Source organism: Lithobates pipiens, unplaced genomic scaffold (genome assembly GCF_037356315.1).
Source record: "Lithobates pipiens isolate NorthernLeopardFrog02 unplaced genomic scaffold, aLitPip1_a1.2 Scaffold_8, whole genome shotgun sequence".
In the NCBI taxonomy this organism is placed as follows: domain Eukaryota; kingdom Metazoa; phylum Chordata; class Amphibia; order Anura; family Ranidae; genus Lithobates; species Lithobates pipiens.
In genome coordinates this window covers 277,784,019-277,807,299 of record NW_027507903.1, presented here as the reverse complement: position 1 = coordinate 277,807,299, position 23,281 = coordinate 277,784,019, and the positions used below count along the sequence as shown (strand labels likewise).

The 23,281-nt window shown below is 41.4% G+C and overlaps 1 protein-coding gene across 2 annotated transcripts in view; it reads left to right on the top strand.

Moving 5' to 3' along the window:
• Positions 1 to 23,281, top strand: part of CFAP54 (cilia and flagella associated protein 54) — a 538,848-nt gene that overhangs the window by 462,812 nt on the left and 52,755 nt on the right. For both annotated transcript variants that reach the window (XM_077472059.1, XM_077472058.1), the window contains exons 62-63: positions 16,180 to 16,321; positions 20,543 to 20,692. In XM_077472059.1, the coding sequence (XP_077328185.1) occupies positions 16,180 to 16,321; positions 20,543 to 20,692 (292 nt within the window). The remainder of the gene's footprint in view (positions 1 to 16,179; positions 16,322 to 20,542; positions 20,693 to 23,281) is intronic.

Sequence of the window (23,281 nt, the reverse complement as noted above, 5' to 3'; positions counted from 1 at the left end):
GACATTACAATACAATTCAAGATAAGGGGAATCAGAGGGCCCTGCTCGTTAGAGCTTACAATCTAGGAGGGAGGGTCAAGTTATACAAAAGGGTAATAGCTGTCGGGGATGAGCTAATGGGGACAATAGTGAAGTTGTTAGATGGAGGCAGGATAGGCTTCTCTGAAGAGGAAAGTTTTCAGGGATCGCCTAAAAGTGGATACATTTGGGGACAGTCTGACAGATTGGGGTAGTGAGTTCCAGAGGATGGGCGAGGCTTGGGAGAAGTCCTGAAGGCGGATATGGGAGGTGGTGATGAGGGAGCTAGAGAGCAGGAGGTCTTGGGAGGAATGAAGTGGGCGATTAGGTTGGTATTTTGAGACTAGGCTAGTGATGTAGCTGGGGGCAGAGTTGTGGATGGCTTTGTAAGTAAGTGTTAGTATTTTGAATTTAATTTGTTGGGCAAGTAGCAGCCAATGGAGGGATTGGCAGAGAGGGGTAGCAGACACTGTGCGGTTTGTAAGGTGTGTGAGTCTGGCAGCAGCATTCATGATGGACTGAAGGGGGGATAGTCTATTTAAAGGTGAACCATTGAGGAGGGAGTTGCAGTAGTCAAGGCGAGAGATAACGAGGGAGTGAATCAGGAGCTTTGTGGTTTCATTGGTTAGAAAGGGACGCAGTTTAGAGATGTTGCGGAGGTTGAGGCGGCAAGCTTTGGAAAGTGATTGGATGTGGGGCTGAAAGGAGAGTTCAGAGTCCAGGATAACACCTAGCACCCTGACATGTGGGGATGGGTGGATGATTGTGCCATTGCTCTTGACAGAGAAGTCAGGGGAAGGGGCACGTGGGGGAGGAAATATTATAAGTTCGGTTTTGGACAAGTTGAGTTTAACCACTTAATAACCGCCCTATAGCCGAATGACGGCTTTAGGGCGGTTTCTTAACTGTGGGAGGCCGTCATATGACGTCCTCCCAGAATTCCGCTCTCGCGCGCCCCCTGGGGCGCGCACTCGAGAGCATCCGTGACCGCCGGATCCACAGGACCCGGCGCATCACAGATCACGGTAAACGGCCGCTCGTCGCGGCCGTTTACCACGTGATCGCTCCGTCAAATGATGGAGTGATCACTTGTAAACAAACCGGCTTCATGTTATGACGCCGGTTCCTCCCTCCCCCTCTCTGTACCGATCGGAACAGCGGAGGGGGAGGAGATCGGTGTCAGCAGCGATGTGGGCTGCATCTGCAGTGCCCACATCGCTGCTCACCGAAAATTAACCCCTCAATTCCCTGCAAATACTCTGCAATACCCTGCCATTACTCTGCATTACTCTGCAATACCCTGCAATACCCTGCATTACTCTGCATTACCCTGCATTACCCTGCATTACTCTGCATTACTCTGCATTACTCTGCATTACCCTGCATTACTCTGCATTACTCTGCATTACTCTGCAATACCCTGCATTACTCTGCAATACCCTGCAATACTCTGCAATAGTCTGCATTACACTGCAATACTCTGCAATACCCTGCCATTACTTTGCATTACTCTGCATTACCCTGCAATACCCTGCAATACCCTGCAATACTCTGCAATACCCTGCAATACCCTGCAATACTCTGCAATACCCTGCAATACCCTGCAATACTCTGCAATACCCTGCAATACTCTGCAATACCCTGCAATACTCTGCATTACCCTGCAATACTCTGCAATACCCTGCAACGCTCTGCAACACCCGCCAATACCCTGCAACACTCTGCAATGCTCTGCAACACTCTGCAATGCTCTGCAACACCCACCAATACCCTGCAACACTCTGCAATGCTCTGCAACACCTGCCAATACCGTGCAACACTCTGCAATGCTCTGCAACACCCTCCAATATCCTGCAATGCTCTGCAACGCAATGCTCTGCAACGCAATACTCTGCAACGCCATACTCTGAGATACCCAGCCATACTCTGATATACCCAGCCATACCCAGCCATAGTCCGTGATACCCTGCAATACCCAGCCATAGACACCCCCCCCCCCCCTCCCGCCGCCCTCCGGTGCTTCTACCGACTCGCCAATACTATCAAATCCAGAATCTTTTTTTTTTTTCAGGCTTCCCAGCTTAGAGGTGAGATGCGGGGTCTTATTGACCCCACATCTCACTGTAAAGAGGACCTGTCATGCCATATTCCTATTACAAGGGATGTTTACATTCCTTGTAATAGGAATAAAAGTGATCAAAAAATTTATTTTTGGGGAAAAAAATGTCAAACTAAAATAAATAAAGTAAAATGAACAATAAAATTTTTTTTATTTTTTTTAAAGCGCCCCTGTCCCCATGTGCTCGCATGCAGAAGCGAACGCATACGTAAGTCCCGCCCACATATGAAAACGGTGTTCAAACCACACATGTGAGGTATCGCTGCGTACGTTGGAGCGAGAGCAATAATTCTAGCCCTAGACCTCCTCTGTAACTCAAAACATATAACCAGTAAAAAAAAAATTTAATCGTCGCCTATGGGGATTTTTAAGTAGCGACGTTTGGCGCCATTCCACGAGCCTGTGCAATTTTGAAAAGTGACATGTTAGGTATCGATTTACTCGGTGTAACTTCATCTTTCACATTCTGCAAAAATTGGGCTAACTTTACTGTGGTTTTTTTTTTTTTAAGCACAAAACAGCTTTTTTTCCAAAAAAAAGCATTCGAAAAATTGCTGCGCAAATACTGTGCGAGATAAAAAGTTGCAACGACCACCATTGTATTCTCCAGGGTGTTTGCTAAAAAAACATATATAATGTTTTGGGATTCTATGTAATTTTCTAGCAAATAAATGATGATTTTTACATGTAGGAGAGAAATGTCAGAATTGTCCTGGGTGCTCCAGAACGCCTGATGGCGCTCCCTGCATGTTGGGCCTCTGTATGTGGCCGCACTGTGTAAAAGTCTCACACATGTGGTATCGCTGTACACGGGAGTAATAGCAGAATGTGTTTTGGGGTGTAATTTGTGGTATGCATATGCTGTGTGAGAAATAAACTGATAATATGACAATTTTGTGAAAAAAAAAAAAAAGTAAAAAAAATCTTGATTTTGCAAAGAATTGTGGGAAAAAATGACAACTTCAAAAAACTCATCATGCCTCTTACTAAATACCTTGGAATGTCTTCTTTCCAAAAAGGGGTCATTTGGGGGGTATTTGTACTTTTCTGGCATGTTAGGGTCTCAAGAATTGAAATAGGCCGTCAGTACTTCAGGTGTGATCAATTTTCAGATATTGGCACCATAGCTTGTGGACTCTATAACTTTCACAAAGACCAAATAATATCCACCAATTTGTACTTATTTTTACCAAAGATATGTAGTGGTATAAATTTTGGCCAAAATTTATGAAGAAAAAATTACTAATCTGCTAAATTTTATAACAGAAATGAAGAAAAATTCATTTTTTTACAGAATTTTCTGTATTTTTTCTTTTATAGCACAAAAAATAAAAAACCCAGCGGTGATTAAATACCACCAAAAGAAAGCTCCATTTGTGTGAAAAAAAGGACAAAAATTTCATATAGGTCCAGTGTTGCATGACTGAGTAATTGTCATTCAAAATGTGAGAGCACCGAAAGCTGAAAATTGGTCTGGTTATTAAGGGTGTTTAAGTGCCCAGTGGTCAAGTGGTTAAGGAAGTGTTGTGACATCCATACAGATATGTCTGTTAGTAAGTTGGTGATGCGTGAGGAAACTGATTGAGTGAGTTGAGGGGTGGAGAGATAGATTTGAGTGTCGTCGGCGTAGAAATGATATTGAAAGCCGTGAGAGGCGATCAGCTGACCCAGGGCAGAGGTGTAGATTGAAAATAAAAGAGGTCCAAGAACAGAACTTTGGGGGACTCCGACAGAGAAGGGAAGAGGAGTGGAGGAAGTAGAATTGTAAGGTGACACTGAAGGTGCGTTGGGATAGATAGGATGAGAGCCACTGAAGAGCGCAGTCACGGAGACCAAGGGAGTAAAGTTTTTTGAGGAGGAGAGGGTGGTCAACCGTGTCAAAGGCAGCTGAAAGGTCCAGAAGTAGGAGTACAGAATAGTGTCTGTTGGTTTTTGCAGTTAGTAGGTCGTTTGTGAGTTTTAAAAGAGCAGTTTCTGTTGAGTGTTGAGGGCGAAATCCAGATTGAAGGGGATCAAGAAGGTTGTTTTTAATGAAGTAGTCACTCAGTTGGTTGTAAACCAGGTTCTCAAGGAGTTTAGAGGAAATGGGAGCAAGGAGATAGGGCGTAGGTTGTTAGGATTGATTACAGCTTCTATGTTACAACATATATTACAGCTTCTATGAATGAAACGTGATCTATAAATGGAGGGGGTGGACCTTTCAATCACCCGCCCATCCTCCATTCATAGATTGTGTTTCATTTATAGATACTTTCATACAGTGTCTATAAATAGAGCAACTTGGTGGAAATTGTGGGCATAATTGGGCAATCTTGACTGCATCTCACAGCTCTCTTAGTAACCCCCACAGTACTGGAAGATTGATTATGGCAGCTAGGGGTAGGGGGCATCAGAGAAGAGGGAGGAGGATTCCTGCTACATGAGGACACAGCGGCACAAGGGACACATCTCACTGAAGGTAAGTAATGTCACTTGTGCTTATTTCATTTAAAGTAAATTTGGGCTGAGAGTTCAGTATAGCAACATATGGAAAACTACCCATATTGGTCAGCCTATTGTCTGTTGTTGTAAAAATTGAAAACTGATATCATAGTTCACGTTTTATGATAAGAAACTGGTCATGTGTGTGCTAGTATAGCAGGGTACATTGCACCATAATGTTATGTAAGCAATTATAAGAGAAGTGTGGGAGCTGTATATACCTCCAAATAAACCCCTGCCACCTCTGTTTTATGGGTACTTTTAAAAAAAGTTGTATAATATTAATTTAAATAGTTATTTATCAGATGTATTATAGCTCTTTTCAAATGTTAGCTTAAAAATATCACTCATTTATGTTCATATAGAGACTGAACAGGCCTTATTTTGAAAGCATTTTTGAACTCAAATTTTTAGTATTTGTAATATGAGCTCACAATCTGAGCAATTTTACTCTTTGGGCAAAGGGCATCTATATTCCGCAATCATCATGAATTTTTGGGCACCAATCTCTTGAGTTGATATGTTTGTGTGCTGCTTTTTATCACAAACAAGTTACAATGAACAGTTTTAAAAAGAAATGAAAGGCAAACCATTTTTGTATAGCTATAAAAAAAACATTATAAATACCTTTTTGCCTTTTTTTATAAATGATCACATTCCCTCTGTTCTCAGCTGCATAAGAGCTGGGGGGATGAGAAGCAGCAGTTCACTGAGCTCCCCAGTGACAGGCTGTGAGGGGGAGGGTGGGTGTCAGGACATGTCTGATCATTGGAGAACAGCCTGATTTCCCAGCATAGCTAGAGAACTCACCACGGTGTGTTCTCCTGCTTAGTGTGGTCAGTTTTAATCGGAAAACAAAGGGACTAGCAGGAATGCCAGGGATTCCATACAAAGGAAGCAATGCAAAGAGAGCAGGATATTTTCTCATAAAAGTACATACATCAATGATTCTCAACCAGGGTTCCTCCAAAAGTTGCTAGAGGTTCCTTCAGGATTGGGCAATTTCTGCCTCTCAGATAAGTTCCCCACCGACACCATTGATCTTTTTAGCTATCTGTAAGGAGGCAATTCTTCCCAATGACCACAAGTGTAAGGACTATTCTTCCCACTGACCATCACACTATTGTATCATGAGTTGTAGATCTCTAATTTTTAGCAGGGGTTCCCCCGAGACCAGAGCACTATTTCAAGGGTTCCTCTATGTTGAAAAGGTTGAGAAAGGCTGAAGAACATGGTACAGCAGGTACATATCAGGAATATGCAGTGTTGGGGTAACAAATACTTTCACAATGTACAAAGGATAATGTACAAACAAGACAGACCCCTAAACAGAGATCTCAACCCCCCCCCCCCCAGTAACCTATAATATTAAGGGCTCATTTGTATATAAAACAAAATACTGGGTCAAAAGTAATGCTGCTCTTGTACATTATGGGTAATTCAAATATATACTCAAATCATCTCACCTACCACCTCCACCCCACCTCCTCTCCCTTTCTCTCAGAAATAGAATCCAAAAGCAGACAGCTTTGCTCTTTCATTATAAAATGAATGTGATGGGGGCTACTTACTAAAACTGGAGCACTCAGAATCTAGTGCAGCTGTGCATGGTAGCCAAACAGCTTCTAACTTCAGCTTGTTCTGTTAAGCGTTGGCAATAAAATAAAAAATAAATAAATAATTTATTCATCAGTTTATATATATTCTTCTACATATTTTTGGTAAAACAAAAATCACAATAGGCGTATATTGATTGGTTTGCGCAAAAGTGATCGTGTCTACAAACTACGGGATAGATTTTGGGACTTTTATTTTTTTTACTTGTTTTTACTGGTAATGGCGGTGATCTGCGATTTTTAGCAGGTCTTCGGCATTACGGTGGACAAATCTGACCCCAAATTACACTTTTTGGGGACCAGTGACATTATTACATTGATCAGTGCTATACAAATGAGGTTAAGAGCTAAGTATGGGGTTTGTTTAGGATTCAGAGGCAGAAGCTAGGTAAAGGTCAAGATTAACTTGTTAAGTTACTATTAGGTTGTTTTGAGTGATAAATAAATTTTTAAGTTGAGATTAATTTTGAGCCACTGAAACAATTGCTCTAGTTTCATCATGTCGGCATGCAAGCAAAGGCTAACATTTTACTGTTATAAAACCATTCTAGCTATGCATATTCAGTAAGGAAAAGACACTATGCTTTCTCAGTAAAATGTTTATTATACGAATGGTCAGATAAATACTTCTGAAAAGATAGGTTTCAAAAAACAGCAGAACACATCCAGACAGGACATTCTCCCGGGAGCTGGCAAGAAAGACTGTCTGATGTGAAGACATCTGCTCAGTTTTTATCCATTGTTCCATACTATTTTATATGCCTTTATGCTATAAAATACTCCTGTAAGTTGTAATACAGGTTCTGTTCTCATGCATACATCCAGTGTTATACATTTTTTAATTCTCCAAATCCTCAAAATCATTTAAGTAGCGTTGTGCAACGCGTAAATGATTTTTGCTGTTTTTTTATTATTATTTTTTTTTATTATTAGAGAGACACATCTTTGAGGTATTACTCTTCTGGCTGTATAAGTAGCATCTGTTTCTGTGCAGGGTCTCCTGGAAATTTTATGATCAGAACAGATTTTATGGGCTGGCATAATATCCTATAATCAGATTTGTGCACATTACAGGGTGAAATCTGTTTTGCTTTTCACTGTGTCTAGAAGTTATTTAGTGCAGTAGTATGCTAGGAAAGGGAGCATTTGTCACCAGAAAGATTTTCTTCTGCAATGTATTCTGTCCGTTCTGATAGATAGCAGAAGAAAATAGCCATTTCTTCTCTTGTGCAGCACTGCATGGACTCTAATGCTGTCCTTGCCTCACCTTCAGTTTAGAGCAAAAATAATGCCTAATAAGGACGCTTATTAAACTTAGAACTTATTTAAACTGACCTTTCAGTAAAATGTCAGAAAATAATATATTGCACAATGAAGTAAAAAAAAAAGAAAGAAGAAAAATTAAAAAATGGTTTACTCTTGAAGGACTTGCTAGATTTCTTTGGCCTAATGTCTGTCTGATAGAAAAAGACAGATAGGGGAAGTGATGAGCACCATGACAGTATGAGATAGATAATGGAATCATATGTTGTTGTCACAAGGAATATACTGAAGCAAGTGTAGTCCTAATCACTATTTTATACAATACACACTTCTCTGATCCAGTAATGAATGGACTCTTATGCCCTGTACACACAGTCAGAAATTCAGACGGAAAAGGTCCGATCAGATTATGTTTGTGTGTGGGCTCTATCTGACTTTTTCCGTCGGAAATCCCAATGGAAAAACTTGGATCTAAAATTTTCCAACAGCAAAATCGCATCTGACTTTTTCCGATTGTAGAAAATTCTGACAGACAAAGTGCCACGCGTGCTCAGATTAAATTACGAGACCAAAGCTATTGGCTACTAGACTCTACCTAGTCCCGTTGTATGCAATGAACGTCACCTCGTTCCAAATGATCGGATTTTCAGACAACTATGTCCGATCATGTGTATGCAACACGTTTCAGCCAAAATCCATCGGAAAAAATGCGACAAATTTTGTGGTCGGAGTGTCCGACCGTGTGTACAGGGCATTAGAGGTATGACCACATGTACCAACCAGCTGCTAATTCCATTTGTTAATCAGATTTCAACTGGCAAAAGGAGAAATTTTTGACCCATACCTAGAGTAACTATATACTGATTAGTGAACCAATTTATTAGGCATACTGCTCCTTCAATCTGAAATTCCCCTTGGCTTATTTGCTGAATATTTGCTAGAGTTGGATATGTGAAAGTTCTCATTTAACCAGGTCATGGTATAGCTTGTAGTAATTAGTCATATGTACTTGTTCTGTAATGTTGAAGAAATTTCACAGTTTACCAAGCCACTGTCAGGTCTGGGCTCCTGCTCTGTCAGTTACCAGCCACTCGTTTCCATATTGACATGATAACCTGAATCATTAGTCCAGTCTGCTGACATCCCCTTTTGGCTATTTAAACAGCTTTGCTAATTTCCTCCATGCCCTTGCGTGGTCTATGATCTTCGGTTTGCTCCGGTGTATGACTTGGTCTGGCTGACTTCTCTTTCTGTTTTTGATCCTTACTACGCTGACTTCTGGCTTCTTGACTCCAGCTCGTCTGATTACCTGCTCTGGCTTCAGTTTGTGACTATGTTCCTGAACTGTATTATTTTTTGGTATTTTATTAAAAGTGTGATTTTAACTGCATTTTCTGTCTCCTCCTGCATTATGGTTCCTAAAAGCCACTTCAATTTCAGTCCAGCACTGGAACTGAAGAAAAGGTTTGGTAAGCTCGGGAACATCTTCAGCATTACAGGGCAAGTCCAGTTGAATGTGATTAACTACTACTAGCAATACCTTTGCAAGATTTAGTACAATTCCCAATAAGAAATCCAGATCTCAGTATAATACGGAGAATACAACAGCCTCCAGTGCCAATCTGATTTTAAAATCCAGTTTCTAGGGTGAATCATTCACTTTATCAATAATTCACCGATTGATTCCTATGAAGCACCAATTTCACTTTATTCATTCATTAAATACAAAACTGGGGTCCTATTAAAACTCAGTAATCACACCACACCCCCAAATAATAGCCATGCTAATAGGAAACAATGGATAAGGGAACTTTAAAGGTGTGACCACTTAATGAATTAAATACGTGCAAAATATACTTAAAAGAAACTTTTTAATACTGACACGTAAAGTCATACATAATAAAATATCATAAAGAAAATATATTACCATAGATCACATCAAAGTATAAATTATAAGTAAATAACACCCATAAAGAGACTAAATCTAGAGGCAGAATAATACAACTAGGAATGAGTGAATGTTTCGGCCTGAGCACAAGTTCGGGTCAAAATTTCATTGTTCGTCGTTCAGCGAAGATCCGAACAAACGGACCATTGTTCAGCCCCTTGAACAGACCAAAATGCATTGCAGCGCTGAACAGTGCATTGCAAGTCCTGATTGGCTGAAGCAGTGAAAGCTTCAGCCAATCAGGGCACAGAACACTGTCAGAGTCATGATTGGATACTGTCATCATGACTTTATCCAATCATTGCTCATTCTCAGCCTACAGTATAAAAGTATTCTTTCAATGGCAGCCATTTTAAGTGTAATTTCAGGATGGAGAGAGAAAGAACAGGGCTCTGTTTAGTGCTATTAGTTAGTTAGTGTGCTATACTGTGCTATTTTGCTTCAATTGTCAGTGTAGAATATTAGTTTAGTGCCGGTCTAGGCATAATGTGAGTTTAGTGAGGGGGACCATCATTCAGCTTTGCATAGTGTGCAGCTCGAGTAGAGACAGCTCAGATAGTTCACTGTAGTGTAGTGAGACCATGTCATTCATACATACATTAGTGTAGAGTAGGGACAGCACATACAGTTTCAGTGTAGTGTAGTGAAACTGTGTCAGTAATCTTGACATTAGTGTATAGCTAGAGTAGGGACAGTTCAGATAGTGTCAGTGTAGTGACGGTTGAACACCGTCTATTTTATTGTGTTACTGCCAGTTTAACACCATATAGTTCTGTCTGCATTACTGCCAGTTTAACGCCATATAGTTTTGCGTGCGTTACTGCCAGTTTAACATCATATAGTTCTGTGTGCGTTACTGCCAGTTTAATACCATATAGTTTTGCGTGCGTTACTGCCAGTTTAACGCCATATAGTTCTGTGAGTGTTACTGGCAGTTTAACTCCATATAGTTTTGTGCGTTACTGCCAGTTTAACGCCATATAAATCTGTGTGCGTTACTGCCAGTTTAACGGCAAATAGTTTTGCATGCATTACTGCCAGTTTAACGCCATATAGCTCTGTGCGCATTACTGCCAGTTTAACGCCGTTTACTTCTGTGTGCGTTACTGACAGTTTAACGCCATTTACTCCTGTGTGCGTTACTGACAGTTTAACGCCATTTACTTCTGTGTGCTTTACTGCCAGTTTAACGCCATATAGTTCTGTGCGTTAGTACCAGTCTAAAATGTCTCCACAGGCACATGTGGATGTGGTGGTCAGTCCTCAGGCAGGGCATCATTTCCTCTGTTTAATGAGTTTGCCCATGCCATCCCAGCCACAGCATGCAGAGGAGGTGGTGGACTGGCTTACTAAACCTTCCTCATCCTCATCATCCTCTGTCACGCAAGCAGAGACAAGTGTGCAGTCCCCTGCAGTTGCCTCCTTGTCCACATCTATTCCTGCCATAGCCCAAACATCAGCCATTGAGGAGTCAGTTGAGTTATTTGACCACAGCAGCAGCCACTTGCGCCTTGATGATGCCCAGCCATTACTAGATTCAGATGTTGTTTCTGAGGTTGAGGATGACAGGAACATGAGCCTAGAGAGAGGGAGAAACACTGGTAGACAAATTGGCATATTTGTTCCCCAAGCCACAGCGTATTGCCAAGTTGTCTCCAGTGGTAATGATGAAGATGGAGGAGATGGAGAGGATGATGATGATGAGGTCAGTGATGCGACTTGGGTGCCAGATAGCACAGAGGAGGAAACTGAAGGTGAGGCTACACAACCCCAAGGAGGCCGACATCAAGAAAGAGTAACTAAAATCAGAACAAATTGTAAAATAAATTAATTGAAAAGTGCTGTGCTATGTAATTTGCACTATACACCCAATAATTGGATACCAAATGTATATATATCATAGAAGCACACAAATAATGACCAATGGGGAAGTGCCAATAAATAATAAATACACCTCCTGTCTGCCCTTAGACAGGGAAAGTTGACACATGTGCCATGCCTGGAACATGTCCTCAATTTGGTGGTGCAGCGTTTCCTAAGTACATACCCAGGGTTGCAAGATGTACTAAAGTAGACCAGAAGAGTTTGTAGCCATTTCAGGCGGTCATACACAGCCAGTGCTTGGTCGGCTGAAATTAATGAGGAATTCCACCTGCCCATAAACCGCTGATTTGTGACATGCCCACCAGGTGGATCTCAACTTTGGGAATGCTGCAGCGGCTATACATGCAGCAGAGGGCCGTCAATGAGTACATGTGCAAGTACAGCATGACAACAGGCTCAGGCCGCCTTGGCTTTTTTCCCCACGGCAATGGCTGATCATTAAGGATACATGCACTGTATTGTCACCATTTGAGGAGGCCACACGGATGGTGAGCTGTGATAGTGCATGCATCAGTGACACATTCCCTGTTGCGTTTCTGCTGGAGCAGACTCTGCGTGGCATTATAGACAGGGCACTGGAGGCAGAGTAGCAGGAGGAAGAAGAGGACTTCCTTTCCTCTCAAGGCCAACTTTATCCAGACACCATCATTCCTATGTCACAGAACACACAGGATGAGAGAGGGTAAGAGGATCAGGAGGAGGATTATGGAACTTTCATAGGCTTCGAGGAAGAGGAAGAGGAAGACTTGTGTCAATCTGTAAGCAACGGCTTTCCTACCCCCAGGACCCTTGGGAATAGTATGTGGCTGAGAGGAGGAAATTTCAGATGCTGTCATCCTGAGTTACTCCAAGGAGTCTGCTTCTCAAACCTCGGCAAATTTCAGGAGCATGGGCAAAGTCATGCTTCAAAGCCTGCAAAAGGTCCCAAGAATACATGGCATAAAGGAGAAGGATGATTACTTGTTGGAAACCCTCATTGACCACCATTATAAGAGGAAGGTCTCAGAACTTATCCCATCCCCACAGAGAGAGCAGAAGATAAAATCTCTTGAGGACACATTAAAGAGCATTTTATTGAATGTTTTTCCTGAATCCAGTAGGTTACAGTGTCATGGAAAACATAGTTTTGAGTCTTCTGTTGGTCAAGAGAGGAGCGTTGGAGAAGGCGTCCACCTAAGTAAGGCATTTTTTTAGTCCTCGCCGCCCAGGGCTGTCAGCTTCCACATCCCATCAGCAGCGTCTGCATCACATGGTGAATGATTACCTCAGGGCAAAAACAGAGATGGAGAGCTTTCCAGCTGACGATCCACTGACTTACTGGGTCATGAGAATAGACAACTGGCCAGAAATTGCCCAGTATGCTATAGCGTTGTTGGGCTGCCCTGCATCCAGTGTGCTTTCAGAACGGGCATTCAGTGCTGCAGGAGGTTTCATTACTGATCATAGAATGCATCTATTCACAGACTCCGTGGACCATTGGACTTATAAAGCCCCTGATGCCAATGTCACTGATTAAGTCTTTTTGGGATGTGGAATCTCTGCAGGAATTCAAGGCTGCCTAGCTTTGAGGGCGTTCAATCATTTCATCTGAAAGAATGTTTTTGGTATAGGTTTCATGGGCACAAAGACCAAAGACCAATTTTTCAGCACCTGTTTGACAGGTGCATATCATTGCAATTTTTTACAGCAAAGCCAATTCTTGCTTTCATCAAGAGTACCTCTATAGGGTTATGGTGGGAAGGCACCACCGACACCCAAAGAGTCATTTTTCTGCACCTGTTTAACAGGTGTATATCATTGCAATTTTTTACAACAAGGCCAGTTCTTGTTTTAATCAAGAGTACCTCTATAGGATTATGTTAGGAAGGTGCCACCGACACCCAAAGACCAATTTTTCTGCACCTGTTTAACAGGTGCATATCATTGCAATTTTTTACAGAAAGACCAATTCTTCCTTTTATCAAGATTACCTTTATAGGGTTACGGTGGAAAGGCGCCACCGACACCCAGAGATCAAATTTTACTCTTCCACTACTTCTATCCAAAGTCAAAGTGACACCAGAATGTACCCAAAAAATCTCTAATCTTGTTCCCAGTGCACTACATTGTGGCCTGATCATATACACTGGCTCCGCAGCTGTTACTGAGCAAAATAAAGCAGCTTGCAGGGAAAATTTCATTTTCTTTTGGCTTTATAAATGCAAATATTGCTGCATTGTCCCCTTAGTCTAACAGGTAGACTAAGGGGACCCCCCAGGCACTATATTGGAAGGAATTTTTCATTTTTATGTTTTCAATTTAAAAATCAAAAAATCACTGCTCATTTAAAAATTACGTTTTTCACAAACTTTTTTTTTTATCGATGCATGTCCCCCAGGGCAGGACCCAGACCTCTATAACCATTGTATGCCCAATTACTTGCATATAAGCCTCCAAAATGGGCACTTTTGATTTTTGATGTACGGGTCCCATTGACTTTACTGGAGCTCGTTATTCTGGTCCGAAAGTTCTGGTGCAAACCGAACAGGTGTCCGTTTGGCTCATGCCTAAATGCACCATGGTGGTACATTGATATCAATACAAATCGAATAAACAATATCTTGTTACTGGCTGCTTGAAGAATATAGCCTCATAAACTCGACAAGTTTTGCACTCTTGCGTCCTCAGCAGGAATAGGTTAACACTGACACTGGCCACTAATGCAGCACAAAGGGGTTAATTAACTGCTACTGGCCACTAATGAATTAGAGATCAATGGCAGTGTTGAAATAGTGGCCAGTGTCAGTACATTAACCCCTTCATGCTGCATATTACTGGCTAATGGTTTAATTAACCCCAAATCACAAAACCCATGACAGTTCCCAAGACATTAACCAGTCCAGTGCACTGGAAAAGATTCACTATGAAATTACACTGTTAAGCAACATATATTCTCCTCTGTCTGCCATTGCTCACTTACCTAATTCCAGCAACATCCACACTCCCTCACGGTGCCTCTCACTCTTCCTGTCCCAGCCTCTGAATGACATCATGTCAGAGGCAGGGACTAGAAATGATCTGTGGGGCGGAGTTCACTCCCCCTGACAGAGAAGTGTAACTGATGTCTTCTCAGCTGAGTGTAGGATCACACGGGGCGATCCAGCACTCGGCACCCCGCTGCAGCTCTGCAGGGGCACTTTAGGCCTGACTTGGGCAGTGATCTGTGACTGTGTACTGATGTGCATGTTCATCTGCCATCAGGCACAGTTTAACCTAGCAGTGCCCGCACTGTCACCTTGCAGATTCCGGGGGGGGGGGGGGGGGGGCGCTTGATCCCCCTTGCCCCCTCTTGCGGACACCCATGATAGTCACCTTCCACAGCGGTCCATCAAGTATGACATATGCGTACTTCCATTAGTCCGAGCTGGACCAATGTAACTATGTAATAAAGATCATACTAAGACTTCAGTCTTAATAATTCTTACAACCCCTACTGAGATAATACATTTGATATTTACCCTCTCAAATATTACGTTAAAGAAACTTTTTTATATTTAAAGGATAAGTTCACTTTCCAAAAAATAATAAATGCACATTTTTTACAGGTTAAAAAAATATGCATTTATTTTATTTTTTTCAGAGCCTGTAAAGCATTGCTGATTGTGGGTTTAATACCACGGTCTTGCAGACTGTCTGTGTAGCTGTCTGCCCTTACCTCCGATACGGGCCTCTGACAGGAAGCTCAGTGAACTACCAAGAGCATGGTAGTTTACTGAAAAACTACTAGCCGACAGCCACAAAGGCTGTTGGGACTTATAGTTTTTCACATTCACAGAACACTGTGATTGAATGATGTGACAGGGCAAAGCAACGCAAAGCAACGCACGGCCGCACTTTTTTTTTTCTTTTTATACTGTGACAGTAAGTGGAGGGAGAAGCTCCCTAGCTTGCTGTCAAAACTAGGAATCGGAGGGGTGCGGGGGCCAGTGCATGTGTAACATGTCACATGTTACACCCTGAATATGGGTGTAACATTTTACAAAAGGCGAACTTATTTTTTAACTCCTTATATCTTTGTTTATTTTTAAAGTATCTGAAAATGTTATGGTTAGATTGAACTTGACAATGAAGCAAAGGAAATATGATGATATTGTACACAGCTTGTATTCTATAAAAAGACATCAGAAGTGTCTTTACTTAAAATGACTTTGATGAGGAATAAGTTCAAATTATAAAAATAAACTAGAGACGAGAGTTCCAGTCTCTGTCACAAAAAAGATATTACCTTTCTTATAAACTGCTTGTTAATTGCTCTAGGCAGGAAACTTCGAAAACACTGGGAAATCTTTGCCTCCCCAGAAAAAAAAACATTAACAAGCAGAAAATTACCTGTCTATCTGAATGTCTTGCCCTGAACCTCTTCTTTAAGGCTGGGTTCACACATGTGCGGTGCGAATTCCAGCTCCGTTTTCTCTGCGAAGAGAAAAAAACAGCTGTTCATCGGTTCCTCTCCATTGTAGCTGTGGATCAGTGAGCAGGGAGAGGTGGGAGGTGTAGTGAGTAGAAGGAGAAAATTTGTGTTCAAAACGGAATGCATCTGCGAATCAGATGCATTCCCATAGAAGATAACGTGCTTGTAATTCGCACCGCAATGCCCAGAAAAAGCACAAGTTTTTGGGCAATGTGCAGTGTGAATGCAACGCACATATGTGAACCAGATGCATTTAAATGTCCTGCAAATTGGATCTAATTCACATAGTTGTGAACGGGCCCTAAAGTCATTACCTTTTTTACATTTTTATAGTACTTCGTTTAGTTTCAGCAACAGTTACTGTATTTACTTTGACACAATATCTTGAATCTTTTCAAAGGTTGGTGAAGCCATGTTGGCATATAAGCAGCTGATTGGAGAAAGCGATGTTACTGTGCAGACTATTAATCCCCAATTACATCAGAACATACCATCATTTGCTTGTATAGATCTACTAGCAAATTACAAGGAGTTCTTGCCAGGTATGTCTAGATACTAGTGATTTTTCTTTATCATATTTATGTAATAAGGTTGTTGAAAGTTAGAATCCAATCCATTTTCACTTTGCAGCAATCACTTGAAAGTTCTAATTGGTTACTTTGGGCTTTACACAATGGGTTAGATTTAGTGAAACTGGAGAGTGCAAAATCTGGTGCAGCTCTGCATAGAAATCAATCACCTTCCATTTTTTTTTTGTTATTTGTTAAAGCTTAATTTAACAAGCTGAAGTTAAAAGCTGATTGGCTACCATGCACTAAATAAACCCGAATGTGCCTTTGTGAAAAATAACATATACAGGTGCATCTCATAAAATTAGAAATATCATAAAGAAGTTCACTTAATTCAGTAATTCAATAAAAAAAAAGTATATAGATGCGTTACACACAGAGTGATCTATTTCAAGCATTTATTTCTTTTAATTTTGACGATTACGGCTTACAGCTAGTGAAAACCCAAATTTCAGTATCCCAGAAAATTTGAATATTACATAAGACCAATAAATAAAAAGGATTTTCTAATAAAGAAATGTTGTCTTACAGAAAATTCTGTCCACTTACAATGTAGCATGCACTCAATACTTGGTTGGGGCTACTTTTGCATGAATTACTGCATCATTGCGGCGTAGCATGGAGACGATCAGCCTGTGGCACTGCTGAGGTGTTATGGAAGTCCAGGTGGCTTTGATAACAGCTCATTCAGCTCATTTGCATTGTTGGGTATGGTATCTCTCATCTTCTTCTTGACAATACCCCACAGATTTTCTATGGGGTTTAGGTTAGGCAAGTTTGCTAGCCAATCAAGCACAGTAATACCGTGATCATTAAACCAGGTATTGGTACTTTTGGCATTGTGGGCAGGTGCCAAGTCCTGCTGGAAAATGAAATCGGTATCTCCATAAAGCTATTCATCAGAGGGAAGCATGAAGTGCTCTAGAATTTCCTGGTAGAAGGCTGCGCTGGCTTTGGATAAAACGCAAAAGACCAACACCAGCAGATGATACGGCTCCCCAAATCATCACTCAGTTTTAAGAGTCTTCACAATAGAAGCACATGCATTCTGATGGATAGATAGTGGGCAGGTGAGCCGGAAGGAGTCCACCCCTCCTTAAACACTTGAGGTCCGAGCCATAGGCAAATGACAGCTACAGCGCGGACCTCAATTTCCGGGAGGCCGTCATAGGACTCCTCCCCTGTGCACATGCCCTGCATGCGCCCTGCAGGGTGCGTGGGGAGCGCACTCTAATTACTGAGTCACGGAGACTTGGCTGATCACCGATCCTAGTAAGGGGCTGATCCAGGCCCCTTACCATGTGATCAGCTGTAAGCCAATGACAGCTGATCACATGATGTAAACAAAAGCTCGGTGATTGTTTTATTTTATCCTCACACTGATAGTGTGAGGAGAAAAAAAAAGCCAATCACCGGCTTATGTTAAAGGGACATCAGTCCCGAAGAGAAAGGATGCATATCTGCCTCCTCTGTGCCATTCAGTACCCCCTGCCAGTGCCACCTGTCATTGTCACCTGCCAGTGCCCACAGTGCCCACCAGTGCCACCTATCAATGCTCATGAGTGGCACCCACCAATGCCCACAATTGCCACCTATGAATGCCCACCAGTGGTGCCAATCAGTGCCACCTAGCAGTGCATCAATGAAGGAGAAAAATTACCTATTTGCGAAATTTTATAACAAAATATAAAAAAAACGTAACAAAAAATAAAAACTGCCGAGGTGATCAAATACCACCAAAAGAAAGCCCTATTTGTGGGGAAAAAATGATAAAGATGTCATTTGGGTACAGTGTTGTATGACTACGCAATTGTCATTCAAAGTGCAACAGTGCTGAGAGCTGAAAATTGGTCTGGACAGGAGGGGGGTTTAAGTGCCCAGTAAGCAAGTGGTTAAAGAGGCAGGAGAACACTAAACACCCAGCACATAGAAATATGGCAGCAAAGGTGTCAGTGCGTTGCCTGACCAATATATTAACAATACAAACAAATGGCCACTGCCCCCACCTGTACCCACCTTTAACTGGCCTTTGCAGCAAGGAGCACTGGAAGGGCAAATAAAAGGTCTATGTCAAATAAAACCAAAGAAATCTTTAAGGGCTCAACTTGCCCACCAGCCTACTGGTCATACTATCCAGTTTGGTTTTGTTACATTTATTTGTTGCTAAATCATTTACCTATCCTGGTGATGTTATCAGCCCTGCCTGTGTTCTTTCCTGCTGGACTACAGACCCCCTTCGCCTTATGTTATAGGGATGTGTAAAGACAGTTGTTCTGTAGTCCAAAAAGAAGAGAATTGGCAGGGCTGACAACACTTTTGAGGATTTTAATGCAGCAGAGGTACTTTGTTGTCACCTCAAATAGGACGTTAAGAGCTCACTGGATTTTAATAGATCAATTTTTCTGTTACTTGAATTAGGGAATGTTTTGCATACTAAATAACTTAGACTTAGATACTGAATGTTTTTTTTGCCTAGGTATACACTTTAAAGTAATCCTTACATATACCTAGCAAAGTGACTGGCCTCAAGTGATACAGCGATGAAACATTTATCCCTTTTACCTGTTTATCTGCAGTTTTCTCTTCTCTACATCAATCCAGAATTTATAAAGCTTCTCTGAGCTGTCAGAAAACAGGGGACAGAGAGCTGAAATTACAGTGTGGAGCTTAGTGAGGAGAGATGTGAGAGCTGATTAGAGGGAAGGGACACACCCCTTCACACAGCACACAGGAACAGAACTGAGGCTGTCAGTCACAGGCTGTGTGCTGCAGATCCCTCCCCTGTCATCTTTTTTCTCTTGATGTCAGGAAAGCTTGTCAAAAGTGATTCATGCAGATAGTAGAGTAATTTGGCAGCAGGTAGAAATTAGACTTGGTGCTCTGGATTGAGACAAGTACACACTATAAAAAGATATTGTTGTTTCATTTTTCATGTCTGAGGTTTACAACCACTTTAGGGATTGTCTAGCTACTCTGCTTTACTTTAGACCTGACACATAAACTTGTGTGGTGCTTTAAATTCCTCTTGTTTTTTTTTTTAAGATAAAAACAAAAAAAAAAAAGATTAAAAAAAAAAAATCAGACGAAAAATTCTTGAGTACACACTCCTATAAAATATGCCTGCTGAAAAAAAAAGGTTCTTTCAAATTCCAGTATACTATTGTATTGTAAAGTGTTGTAAGAGGAACAATGAGCTGTCTGAAAAACCTTGCAATTTTGATATACTCAGTCAAAGGTATCATTTAAATCTATGATTGCTTGCACGAAATACATTAAAGTTCCATTCACAAACCACTTTCAGTGCCACACTGATTGCTTGCTGAATGATAGAAAGATGATATTGAAATATATAGTGGCTGAATGAATGAAAGCACCTTCCCTGTACAAATCAGCCCCTTTAAAACACCTGAAAACAGTGAACAGAAAAAAAAATCAGAACCTATTCTTGGCACACGTTTATCATCATCGTTCTTTCATTTAACAGGGAAAACACAGGTACGTGGTACACAGCTGAAAAACCTCTCATGTGCACTTAGCCTGAAATGCCAGTTGCACTGTGGGAGTTTCATAAATAAGCCCTCATGATGTTATTGGTTTTGCTATAAAAAAAATGGCAATTTTACAGACATAGAGCCACACTCACTCTGCTGTATGTCTCATCCTGCTGTTGCCAGATGTGAAAAGATATTTTCTGTTCAGTTCTGTACAATAAATTAAAGCTGTAAAGGTTCGTTTAAATTACCTATAAAAATAATAAAAAAAAAAAATGATTAAAGGAAATCTGATATAATAGAAATATGGGAGCTGCCAATGCTGACGTATTGCTCTGTGCAGTGGGTTTTGCACAGAGCAGCTCCGGGATCCTCTTCTTTTCGGGTCCCCCCGCTGGCACTCCTGGCTTCTCCCCCTCCAGAAGTGCCCCTCAAGAAAGTTATTTGCCCTGGGGGTACCGCTGCATGCTCGCTCCTCGTTGGCTCACTGGCTGCGATTGACAGGGCGGAAGAGTCCAGAGATTATATTGTGAATATCGCTGAATCAGGGGGATCTACAGCTACCTTGACCTTACAAAGGCTTGTTTATTTATCTCTATAGTTGAAAAGAGAGGCGGGGCATTTGCTTGCAATTTAGTACATACTATTATTGGCTTATTTTAATGTTATTTATTGCAGTTAATCAAAAGTTGTGAATTCATAGGTTGTCATGACTACACTGAAAAACAGGAAGAAAATGCAGGATATCATGAAACAGGAAAGCTTAATCTTCCCATAGGAGAGCTGTCTTGGGTTCATATCATCCGCTATCAGAATCACCTAATGAGATTGAAGAATATTCTCACGCTGACAGGTAAATTGTTTTTTTTTTTTTTTTTTTTTTATCACTGCTTTGCTGGCAATGTCATCCAACAAAAATAGTAAGCTGTAGCATAACATCTATTTACCGTCAAAATATAACAATTAGAAGAAGAATGTATAAATAAGCAACTTTCTGTTTAATCTGTATAGTGCATGATGTAAGTATAAGTAAGAAAAGAATCGGCCTTTGTGGAACCACAAGCTCTTTGTAGACACTGCAACAGTACCAATAATTGGTCCTCGTTCTAAGTCAGCAAATCACTTGTGATACTTTATATCCCTATAAGTAGGGTGAGATTCACTTAAAGACCTGTCATGCAAAAATTGCACTTAGCCAAGAGTTTTTTCTCTTTTTTTGAGATGGATTATTTTCACTTGTCGGGAAATCAGAGTTGCAGTAGCAATCAGCTATAGTAGGAACATAAGCTAAAATAAAACGTAACCTTTTATTTATGATTGGTTATTTTCAGCTGCCAAGTGACTTACAGTTCACATCATGGCATAGATAGTGTGTCAAAAACTCCTTTGTGTTCCTTCTCCTACAGCTGTCAAACATTCTTGGCTTTTTGGATCACTGTAGAAAAAGTTTAATGTGAAAAAAACAACCCCATCACTCCCACTGAACTATATACAATGCAAGGAGTTTAGCACAATTTATTGGACATTTGTGCCTTTCTCAGTTCTAACAAGGGATGGGCTGAATGGACCCCTGTTCGGTTCGTACCAGACCTTTCGAACACCATGAAAGTTTGGACACGAATAACAAACCCTATTTAAGTCAATGGGACCCAAATGTCAAAAATCAAAAGTTCCCATTTTGAAGGCTAATATGCAAGTAGTTGGGCATACAATGCTTATAGGGGTCCGGGTCCTGCCCTGGGGGACATGTATCAATAAAAAAAAGTTTGTGAAAAACATAATTTTTAAATGAGCAGTGTTTTTAGATTTTTTAAAGTGAAAGCATAAAAATGGAAAATTCCTTCCAATCTGGTGCCTGGGGGTCCCCTTAGTCTACCTGTAAAGTAGCAGATCTGTACCATACCTGCTGCAGCAAGAATTGCATTCATAAAGCAAAATAAAATGTAGTTTTCCCTGCAAGCTGCCTTTATTTTGCTCAGAAAAAGCTGGGGAGCCATTGTGTATGATGAGGCCACAGTGTAGTGCACTGGGAACAAGATTCGAGTTTTTTTGGATACATTCTGGTGTCACTTTGAATTTGGAAAGAAGTAGCAGGCTCGTAAAAATTGGTCTTTGGGTATAGGTGCCGTTTTCGCACCGTAAACCCTTTAGAGGTAATCTTGAGCAAGAATTGGCCTTGCTGAGGTGCTCTTGATGAATGCAACAAGAAATGCAATGATATGCACTTGTCAAACAGGTGCTGAAAAATTGGTCTTTGGGTATTAATTGTGCCCATGAAACCTATACCAAAAACATTCTTCCAGATGAAATGATTGAACATCCTCAAAGCTAGGCAGCCACGAAGTACTGCAGAGATTCCACATTCCAAAAAGACTCAATCAGTGACATCAGCATCAGGGGCTTCATAGCTGGTATTCCAGGACTGATTTATTTTTATAAAAGTCAAATGGTCCACGGAGTCTGTGGACAGATGCGTTGTATGATCAGAAACAAAACCTCCTGCAGCACTGTTCTGAAAGCACGCTGGATGCAGGGCAGCCCAACAACTAAATAGCATACTGGGCAGTGGTCTATTCTCATGACCCAATAAATCAGTGGATTATCAGCTGGAAAGCTCTCCATCTCTGTTTTGTCCCCGAGGTATTCGTTCATCATGTGATGCAGATGCTGCCGATGGGAGGTGGAAGCTGACAGCCCTGGGAGGTGAGGACTAAAAAAAATCCGAAATGCCTCACTCTCCTCTCCTCTCTTTCCCAACAGAAGACTCAGGCCGCGTACACACGCGGGGACTGTTCGCTCAACTTTGTTCGTCAAACAGTTTCAGCGGACAGTCCGCTCAAAATTAGCATGGACGGACTTGCCCACACACGACGAACGAACAGTCCGCTGAAACCGTGCGCGATGACGTGAACTAGAAAACGACGTCCTATACACTGCAATGCAACCTTCGGCGTGTAAATTCTTTCTGAGCATGCGCGAGACTTAGTTTGACGAACAAGCCTACACACGAGGGGACTGTCCGCTGAAACAAAGAAATTTTTCGGAAATTCCGAAAAACTTTGTTCAGCAGACTGTCCGCTGAAACTGTCCGCTGAAGCCCACACACGAGCGAACTGTCCGCCGAAACACTGTTCAGCGGACAAAGTTGAGCGAACAGTCCCCGCGTGTGTACGCGGCCTTACAACTACGTTTTCCAGGGCACTGTAACCTACTGGAGTCAGGAAAAAATGTTCAATAAAATCCTCTTTAACGTGTCCTCAAGAGATTTTATCTTCTGCACTCTGTGGGGACAGGATGAGTTCTGAGACCTTCCCCTTATAACGGTGGTCAAGGAGGGTTGTCCAACCAGTAGAGCTGCACGATTCTGGCCAAAATGAGAATCACAATGTTTTTGCTTACAATAAAAAGATCATGATTCTGGCGTCGTAAAATCTTTCACATT